The sequence below is a fragment of the Octopus bimaculoides genome, chromosome 6 (assembly GCF_001194135.2).
Source record: "Octopus bimaculoides isolate UCB-OBI-ISO-001 chromosome 6, ASM119413v2, whole genome shotgun sequence".
NCBI lineage: Eukaryota > Metazoa > Mollusca > Cephalopoda > Octopoda > Octopodidae > Octopus > Octopus bimaculoides.
The window spans coordinates 5,647,570-5,658,443 of NC_068986.1; the positions used below are offsets into that span (position 1 = coordinate 5,647,570).

The following is a 10,874-nucleotide window of genomic DNA, read 5'->3' on the forward strand; positions in this document are numbered from 1 at the left end:
TATATATATATATATATATATATATATGTGTATGTATATATATATATATGTGTATGCATATATATATATGTATGTATATATATATATATGTGTATGCATATATGTATATGTATGTATATATATATATATGTGTATGTATATATATATATATGTGTATGCATGTATATATGTGTATGCATGTATATATGTATGTATATATATATATATGTATGCATGTATATATATATGTATATATATGTATGTATATATGTATGTATGTATGTATATATATATATATGTATTTGTAGGAGTAGAAATGCTTCACACAACACACACACAGACAGATAACTTGCCTTGTAATATATAAGATACGATAGATTAAGTATCCGTTTGTCTTCAATTTTGTCTGTGCTTGTTTATTCTAGTTTTAGTGAAATGTATTTATTGAACAAGGATATATATTTTTTTTTTGTGTGGGCCAAGGCAACTCATTTCTTAGTTCCGCTCTTATTAAAAGAAACATGAATTCTTTATTTCTCTTCTGGCAATATAGCAGGAATATAGGGAATAGCTAATAGTGGTGGAGAACAAAACATGTGATAGGAGTAAAGGATTAAAAGGAAACAACAAATGAAAAGGAAATGTATTCATTAAAATTCTTTTAGGATAACAATTAGCTGAGTTACTTAGTTACCAAAATCCTGACTACATGATTAACTGTTTTCTTTTTCAACAACAGCACTCATTGTGTCCTTGGTCAAACCATTTAACTCTTTTTGGCACATTATCACTTAGTGGTAACTCTAAAGCATGGAAAGATATAGCTTACTGTATGATTAATAAGTGTTTTTTTTTTTGTCTTTTCTTAATTTAATTTTCTCTCCTGCCTCCATGTATTCTTGAGATTCGGTGTGTTTTTAGAAAATTTTCATGTTTTACATTACTTGAACCAGAATGTTGAGGAATTTGTTTATTTCGTGAGTGAGAGGAGGAGTATTGGTGTCTGTTCCTTGCATAGGTCTTCCTTAATTATTGACCCCTTACAAGACTTCCAAGACTGATCGGAGAGAAGGGCAGGAAGAAAGGATCCTTCAGCCACAGACCTGGTGTAATCGTTTGCATCCAACAGCCAGTGTTAACTCCTTTTGATACCAACCCACCTGAAACCACCTCTGGCTCTGTAATACAAATGTCTTGTTTTCAAAATCTCTGAATTAAAATCTTCTACCAAACCTTAGTCACAATTTATATTCCTAACACTAGCTTGATGATAATTAAGTTATTTTACTAAATTCTTTGTTATTTAAAATTAATCGAAAGAAACACAGAGTATCTCAAAAAAAAATATGGTAACAAAAGGGTTACCATCTGACAGATTAAGTCTACCACCTAATTTGGTGATGGCAGGATTTGAACTTAGACCACAAAGTGCCAAAACAAATATTGCAGTCTTTTTTACCATGCCAACATTTTTACCATTCCACAAAACTTTACCCTGATTCTCTAGTCACACAATTAAGTGATAATGGTTTTTCATTCTCCATTTTATTATAAACTTTTATATCTTCGAATAAGAAATGATTTCCTTAGTCTACTTCTATTGAAAAAGAAATATCATAAGTTCAAGTTTGAGGTATATTGAATACATTTATTTTTTCTTTGCCTTGAATTTATATAAATCAATAAGTAATTAGAAGACCCACCACCACAACAGAATTGAGATTCTTAAAACCAAGGTGCCATGTAAAAAGCATTGCTGATGGTATCACATTAAAGCACCCAGTACACTTTGTGGAATGGTTGGCTTTAGGAAGGGCATCCAGCCATAGAAACCAAGCCAAAACAGACAATGGAATCTGGTGTGGCCCCTGGCCTTACCAGTTCCTGTCAGGCTGTTCAACCAATGCCAGCATGGAGAATGGATGTTAAATGATAATGATGATGATAAATTAGATTGAACTATTTAGCTCAACCAAAGTAATAATGGTTTCAAATTTTGGCACAGAGCCAGCAGTTTTTGAAGAGATGGGGAAGTTGTTTGCATTGATTCCAGTACTTGGCTGGTACTTATTTTATTGATCTCAAAAGGATGAAAGGCAGTCAATCTCGGCAGAATATAAAGGCAGAAGAAATGCTGTTAAGCAGTTTGCCTGGTATGCTAATGGTTCTGCCAACTTGCTGCTTTAAATCAACCCAAGCAATAGTGTACTTGCCTTTACTACAAACACATTATTCCAGTCGTATGATTGTCAGTATTAAAAATCCTGTGTTTTATGGATTAGTGTAAAATCAAACCAACAAGAGTAATTTTCCTTTGTTTTAAAAATGATGAATGACTTACTATTTTACAGTGCTACAAACACAGGAACAGAAATGTTGGAACTAGACTGTCATCTAACTAAAGACAACCAAGTTGTTGTTTGCCATGATAACAATTTACTTCGAACATGTGGTTGTGCTGTACTTATATCCCAAACAGATTATAAAGTGAGTAGATATAAGGTTCATAGGTTTGTTCTTTCCTGTATATTGTACATTATTGGTTATTACTTATTGTTTTAAGAATGAGATAATTACCTTATAATTTTGTTATATATCCAAAGTACTTCAAAATGTATAGGGAGGATATTTTAAAAATAATTCTGTGTTGATAAAAATGTTTGAGATGTTTACCTTAATCCTTGCTTAATTTATTGTAGAATACATTATCACTGATGAATGAAATGTTTGTATTGTTAATAACTGCACAAAATTATACAAATGTATAAATGGAGATAAACGACTGCAGATGTAGCTACAATATCAAGTATTGAAGACAGTAATCCTCTTAACATTTAGCACAAGTTGGGGTTGAAAGTTTGCTGTTGTCTGAGTCATCATAAAGCCAAATGCCATTTTATTTATTTGCAATAATTCAGTGAAAGAAAAAAAGAGAACTTAATTACAAAAATAAATAGTAAATAAAATTAAGTAAAAAAAACAAAACAAAACAAAACCAATAAGCAAATAATCCAAATATAGGCATGCACACTCTCTCAATTATACATTACAACAACCGACACTGTTGTTTCCCTCTAAAATTCTGAGACACTCAAAACATTCATAGCATTACTCCAGGTAGTAGCAAGGTTGAGACTCTGGAACAAAGGCATAAAGGCACTTTTTCAAGCATCATCTGATAATTTAGAGAGGTGGGATATTCTAAGTTCTGTATTCTGGTCTGTATTTATTTTATGAATGCAGTGACTCCCACTGCCACCACAGCATCAAGGATGTGTGATAAAACAAATGAATCACTAATGGTGGTTAACATAAGTATAAGAAACAAATAGGAAAACACTTGTCCAGTTGTACTGCAGAAGTTCTTAACCAGGGTCCATGTGACCCCGGGGGTGGGGGCATGCAAGCAAAATAGTAAATTGGGGATTCACAAATCGTATTTTAAAGGTCCATAAAAGAATTTTGATTTAGTTGGGCATAAGAGAGACGACTGCACTAGCGTGGTCATGTGATGTGTATGGATGAGGACAACTGTGTAAAGAAGTGCTGATCTCTAACTGTAGGGGGGACCATTAGAAAAGGTAGACCCAGGAGACATAGGATGAGGTAGCAAAGCATGATCTTCAAACTCTTAACGTGCCCATATAAAGCTGACTGTTTGGAAAAGCATGTATCTGCTATTTTCAGTCCAACAATTTCTGATGATAGCCTTTTGAAGTTTATTAATGGTCAAAGCAAAACTGAGTCAACAGGAAATTAAAACCTTTGAAGTTCAAAAATGTAAACCAGTTCACTTCACTGCTATTCTAGCACTGAAACAACTGACACTGGCAAATTTTCCTGACATGATTGTGGCTTCCTGGGCAAGAGGTATAATATTTTTGATGAAGAGGATAATTTCTTTAGAACCATATTTTATTAGTAACACTTTGTCAATTTTTCTATTCTAATTTACTCTTCTTTGTATTATTTGGATATGTCTTTGATTTCAGGATTTACCACCTATGAAAAATGAATTACCCCTAGATTTCAACCCAAGTGAGTATTGTCTTGGTTGATTATTTAAGTTGATAAAATTTCTGTATAAGTATATAAAATATAAAATTAATCTCCATTAATCCTAGTCACTAATAAAAATTAATGTTATATTTTATATATTATTATTCACATCTTATATATATATATTATTATTCTAAATATAAAATAGGATCTAAGGCATGCTTTAAAAAAGTAATCATGCTGTATTATGTAATAATCCTAGAATAAATGACCATAAACATTTCTGCACAAACATTTGAACCACAAATATAATAATTTTAGTTTGAATTTTAACTGAGTCATATCTACCAGATAAAGTATAAAAATTGTGAGCTAATTAGAAATTCTTGTCTGGTTAGTTCAGTAAAATAACTCAAAATGGATGATATGATGTAATGTGGTTTGAGCAGATATATGATTAAAGCATTTCAGTCTTTTTGTATGTCAAGGCCTACATTGTCAAATCTATCCTTCCATTTTCAAAGACAGTAATGCATGACTTGAGCTAGATTTACCCAATGGTTCCTTTATTTTTAAGATGGTAGGGTATGATTGAAGGAGATTTAGCTGATATTTCTATCAGGTAGAACTGCTACATAGAGGTTCCATTATTGGCTCATTAACAAAGTCATTTCATGGCTTCAGTGCCTCTCCACTTTCTTAGTTCGTTTGTGCTTCCCATTTATTATGAAAGCTATTGAAGAACATATTGAGGTAGAATTATTTTTCTAAATAACAATACTTACTCAGTTTTGTTAATAACAATTTCATTAATTTTATGAAATTATTGACATATTTAGAAACTAGTTCACCTTCATTTCATTCCCTTACATTAATTTACCTTGTATGCAGAGATATCCTTGACTCAAAACTGTTCAAAGGAGAGAGATAAAATACTTTTTTTTATACAGTTCTTATTTGATATTACCTTTTGATACAGTCTGGTTAAGATTATATGAAAGGAAATTACCCTAGTTCTACTTTTATGATTATTCTATTTTATTTTGTTTGTGTGTGTGTAGGTGGAGTGTCGTAGCTAAATTTGATAGTTTGTCTAAAAGAAGAAGAAAACACAATATCCCATTCAAAAATAGAAATATTTTTAAAAAATCAAAAAATGTCAACTATATTATGGCTGAGAGATAACAGTTTATTCAAACTTGTCACCCTCAGCTTCCACCATTACCTGAAGACAGGTCTGGAACCTGGTGCATGTATTCATAACTCCTAACTGTCTCTGGGAAGATCTTTGAACACCTTCTTCATCTTGGCTACAAGTTTTGCCTTGGTGTTGCAGGCAGAGCAGTTAGTGTCTCTCTCAACTGTGACACACACAGTAATCCATGGAATTAAAATCAAGGTAATTAAGAAGTCGGAAATTGGAGCTTGTGAAGTTGTAGAAATTCTTCGACAACCACTTCTGACCCTTCCCAGAGGAATGACAGATGGCCTTACAGAAGCAACCCTTTCTAACCAAGGTTTAACACACTCCAGCAGCTTCACATAACCATCTGAATTGAGCCTAAGGCCCTGTTCAAAGAGGTGGGGGCAACATGACATCACCCTCACTGGAGACTCACCCTATGACTATAACAGCTTTGTAATCTCCATTACAGCTGTCCATGTCATGTTTTACAGCCCTTACAGTGTTCATAGAGCATTGAGCAACAATCATGATGTCAGTATTTTGATACCTGCTGTGAAATCATCATGATACAGGTAACTCTTTTCCAATATTCAGATGGCTTCCACTTCTCTGTGTCAGCTAACATTTTCTCAATTGCACCTTTAATCCCTATGCTATCCAGTGCCGTTAACTGTTCACCAATACATCAAGCTGTGTGGATGTGTAAGTGCATGTATGTGTGTTTATGTGTACATACATATCATCATCATTGACATGCATATATATATATACATGTATATGTTTATATATATATATATATATATATATATTTATATATAAATTTCTCATTACAGATGTGTCAACTGTAGGTGTCAAGGACCGCCACATTCCACTCCTTAAAGAGGTCTTTGATGATTTCCCGTCCCTACCTATCAACATTGATGTGAAGGTCAATGATGATGTACTCATTCAAAAGGTATTTTTAAAAATAAAATAACTCTTATCGGAAATTTATTTGATTTTCTTTTCTTCATATTTTTAGTTTTCTGTTATCAGTATTGCAGATGTTTACAATCTCTCATCATCATCATCATCATTTAGTGCCCATTGTCCATGCTGGTGTGGGTTGGACAGTTTGACCAGGGCTGGCAATATATATATATACAATAAAGAATGGCTGCACCAGAGTCCAGTTTGATTTGGCATTATTTCTACAGCAGGATGCCCTTCCTAATGCCAACCATTTGGAGAGTGTAATGGATGCTTTTACATGACACCAGTATTTTCCACAGCTGTGATTTTGCTTGGCTTGATGGGTCTTCTTCTCAAGCACGACATAATGCCAGAGCTCTCAGTCATTGCCTCTGTGAGGCCCAAGACTTGAAAGAATCCCTGCCACTTTGCCTCTGTGAGGCCCAACGTTCGAAAGGTGCGTTTTACGTGCCACTGACATGGGTGCCTGTTACATGGCACCAGCATTGGCCGTGACTATGATTTCACTTGGCTTCACGGGTCTTCTCAAGCACAGCATATCACCAAAGGTCTCAGTCACTAGTCATTGCCTCTGTGAGGCCCAAAGTTCGAAGATCATGCTTCACCTCATTCCATGTCTTCCTGGGTCTACCTCTACCACGGGTTTATATTTATTAACTAAATTATGAGATGCTATTCCAATGTACTGAATTTCTTTCAAGTTTTTTATTTTCATATTCCACGCCATGTTTTACCCTCTCCAGTTATTCTTTTCTAAACATTATCCTTCATTAGAGCTATATTACAAAAATATCCCTCACCCCAGTCATTGTTTTTCCAAACATTATCCTCCAGTGAGCCTCTATTGATAAAATATTAAGACTATAAGATTGAAAGTGAAATCTAAATTCTGCACTCATTAAATAAATAAAACCAAATTAAATGATCTAAAAGTAAGTTATAATTCAATTAAATATCAGAGCTTACTATATTAACCTTTGGCATTTAACTCTGTCAAAAGTAATGCTTATTTATTCACATTGTTTTGAATTAATCATACTTTATCTTGTAGCTTTGAGAATTTGAAAAGTAACCGTTAATTTTTAGAATGATATTGTTGCTTTGATGTGACCACTTTGAACATAAAATAAATAAAATGTTTTGGCCGGATATGGCCGATTTAAATGTTGAAAGGTTAAACAAGCCCAATATCCAGTCCAAATAGTCTACTTGTCTTATGTTCAAAACAGCTAGATTCAGCCTCTCATAGTCACCCTATAATGTCATTCTAAAAATCAACAATCACGTCATTGAAATCTCAAAGCTACAAGATAATGCATGAATAATTCAAAACAATATGAATAAATAAAGCATTACATTTGACTAAGTAATCTGAATGCTAAAAGATGAGAACATCATAAGTATATAAATGAAATGAATGAAAGAGTCAGCCATAGCAACTGATATTTGTTTTTTAATCATTGTAAAATAATAATGACAAGAAAATCCTCTCATTCTACTTGTGGTATTGTTCAGATATATGCCCTTTGAATGGTAATGATAATTGCATCTAATCAGATCTTTTTAATTGTAGCTGTAAATAATGACAATTAACTAAAGAACATTATTTTATTAAATTTCTTTCATATTATTCAATTTATAAAAAAATATATAGAACTGCAGTATAGTTATTGTTGAAATATTTGTTACTATAGGTTTCTGATCTAGTGAAGGAATACAATAGAGAACAAATCACAGTATGGGGAAACAGACAAGAAACTATTAATGGTAAATGTTTCAAATGTGTAAGTATATTGAGCAATTTTTTACTTAGAAACAAATGAGTACCTTAAATACTAACAATACTATGTGCATTTCAGCATACACTCTGTGACTATATGTATATATATGTGTATATATATATATATATATATATATATATATATATATATATATATATATATATATATATATATATATATATATATATATATACACACACACACATATCTGTATTTGTCTGTCTATCTATCTGGCTATGTATATATATATATATATATATGTATATAGAAAAAAATTAAGGTACTCAGAAACCTGGATGTTTGTACATTTACAGATTTTTATTAATGTCACATTAAATGAAGCGCTTTTCACCTAGTCGTGTAGGTTTTTAAAATTGTATATATATGTATATATATACACACATACACTCACACACAATCTGTATCTGTCTGTATGTATGTATATATATATATGCTCAGACATGACCGTGTAGTTTAAAAACCTGCTTCTCAACCCCATCATTTCAGTTTCGGTCCCACGGTCCTTCATTTTAGTCTCAGGCCAGCCAAAACTTTGACTGACTTTGATAGACAGACACTGAAAGCAGGTGTTTTTGTGCTTCTGTATTATTTACATTTGTACTTCTCTGAAGATTGCAAGTCAGAAGCAGAGAGATGACTTGGTGACACAGAAAGATGATCAGTATAAGATGTTGGTGAAAATGGACAGTGTTGAGAATGTGGGATGGATATCAGTTGAAATGGTTTCAAGCACTAGTGTAGGAGGAGGGGAGCACTTTTGGGTCTACTGTAGGCAATATGTGTTTTTTGTGGAGTCTGGGAGCGGCAAACGGAACGGTCGCTAGTGGTTTCAAGTAGTGAGAAAGATAATGAAACATGCAGTTCTGCTTATATTTAATTGCAGTAGCAGAACACTGCAGTTAGACAGGTGATGGAGAAGTCAGTGATAAATACAGGATGGCTGGTGGGAATGGTTTGAAGGATTCACAATACATTTGTTGTGAATGTAAGTAAATGAATGCATGAGAACTAAGAAATGCAATAACTGTTGTCTTAATTTTTGCTAATCAGACTATTGTAATGATGTCATAGAAATGGTTGATACAAACTAGATAAAGAATGGAGTGGTGTATGTGAATGTGATGATGGTAGGGATTTGATTTAATTATAAACTGAAAATGTTAATATGATATATATTTGCTATATTTCAGAATCCTAGAATTCCATTGGTATTTTCGTTTCGCCGAGTCCTCATTTTGTTGGCATTATTCTACAGTGGATTATTACCTTTTGTGCCAATAAAGGAAAGTTTCCTTGAAGTTATAATGCCTAGTATCATCTTAGAGTAAGTGTTATTTCTTCTTTATGGTCTTTTTCATTTGTTCACTTTTATGAATTAAGGTTTTTATTTCTCTCACCTCTCTGTCTGTCATATATATATATATATATATATATATATATACCATTTACCTTTAAAATAATAACTATACCACGTTAACTAATTATATAATAATATATTAAAGCAAATAAATCTTTGTATTTCGAGAAATAAATATATACTTAATAATATCATCAAACCATTATACAAAAGGTACAAAATTTAAATTTTACTATACTTAAAATCCAAATATCTATCCTCTTCAGTACAACCAAAAAATTATTTCCATACCCATATATATATATATATACCCATATATATATATATATATATATATATATATATATATATATATATATGATGGCTGTGTGGTTAAAAAGTTCACTTTGCAACCATATGATTCTGGGTTTAGTCCCACTGCATAGCACCTAGGAATAGTTGTTGTTTTTGCATCAGAAATATCAGTTGTTCTGACAGACTATAATTGAGCTGGTATAAATAATTACAGTTAAGAAACTAACAAAGATTTTACCTGCGAGAAATTAATAATTAAATATTCATATATCTCTTAATACTGCTATAGTAGTTTCCATCGATGCTAAATATTTTTATTTCTTCTGTGTCAATGAGGTTTGATAATAAGTTGATTTTCCCTATAATTTATTGACTAGTGCTAATGTTATGTCACACTCAATAAATTTGAGCAAAAAAAAAAAGAAGAAACTAATTTAAACTTTGCCTGTTTATTTATATACATTTATTTATTTTTCTTTAGTGAAAAAAAGTCCCTACTTCAATTCAGCAAGAACAAAAGACTGTTAATACAATTCTGTGACATGTAAGTAAATAAATAAATAAAACAAATACTATATATTATATCGGTTTCAAATTTTTGGCACAAGGCCAGAAATTTGGGAGGAGGGGTAAATCAATTACATCGATCCCAATGCTCAACTGGTAGTTTATTTTATTGACCCTGAGAGGATGAAAAGTAAAGTTGATCTCAGCAGAATTTGAACTCAGAACATAAAGATGGATGAAATGCTACTAAGCATTTTGCCCAGTGTGCTAACAGTTCTGCTAGCTTGCCACCTTAATACTATGTATTATATTAAACGTGTAACTTGTAACTGATGCTGGTGTGTTTACATCCCCGTAACTTAGCGGTTCGGCAAAAAGAGACTGATAGAATTAGTACTAGGCTTACAAAGAATAAGTCCTGGTGTCGATTTTCTCGACTAAAGGCAGTGCTCCAGCATGGCCGCAGTCAAATGACTGAAACAAGTATAAGAGTAAAGAGTAAGAATAATATAAAACATGTCTAAACATAGAATGGCACTAGCTGCCAGAGACTTGTGTATTAAAAACAAGCAAAACTCACTCAGTGTCATCAGTAAGCTATGTGGTTAAGAAGATTGCTTTGCAACCATTTAGGTTTCAGGTTCAATTCCATTTAATTGCACCATTGACAAAAGTCTGCTACTGCAGTTTTGAGTTGATCAATACATTCTGGGTGGAATTTGAATGGTGCAAATTGTGAGGAAGCCTGTCATATATGTATATTTATTTATATATATAT

The 10,874-nt window shown here is 32.3% G+C and overlaps 1 protein-coding gene across 1 annotated transcript in view; it reads left to right on the forward strand.

Moving 5' to 3' along the window:
• The window catches only part of LOC106881455 (lysophospholipase D GDPD1), a 33,670-nt gene that overhangs the window by 13,013 nt on the left and 9,783 nt on the right, over positions 1–10,874 (forward strand). Inside the window, exons 3-8 of the mRNA XM_014931839.2 lie at positions 2,331–2,466; positions 3,972–4,017; positions 5,998–6,119; positions 7,831–7,920; positions 9,129–9,262; positions 10,071–10,133. Of these exons, the coding sequence (XP_014787325.1) occupies positions 2,331–2,466; positions 3,972–4,017; positions 5,998–6,119; positions 7,831–7,920; positions 9,129–9,262; positions 10,071–10,133 (591 nt within the window). The remainder of the gene's footprint in view (positions 1–2,330; positions 2,467–3,971; positions 4,018–5,997; positions 6,120–7,830; positions 7,921–9,128; positions 9,263–10,070; positions 10,134–10,874) is intronic.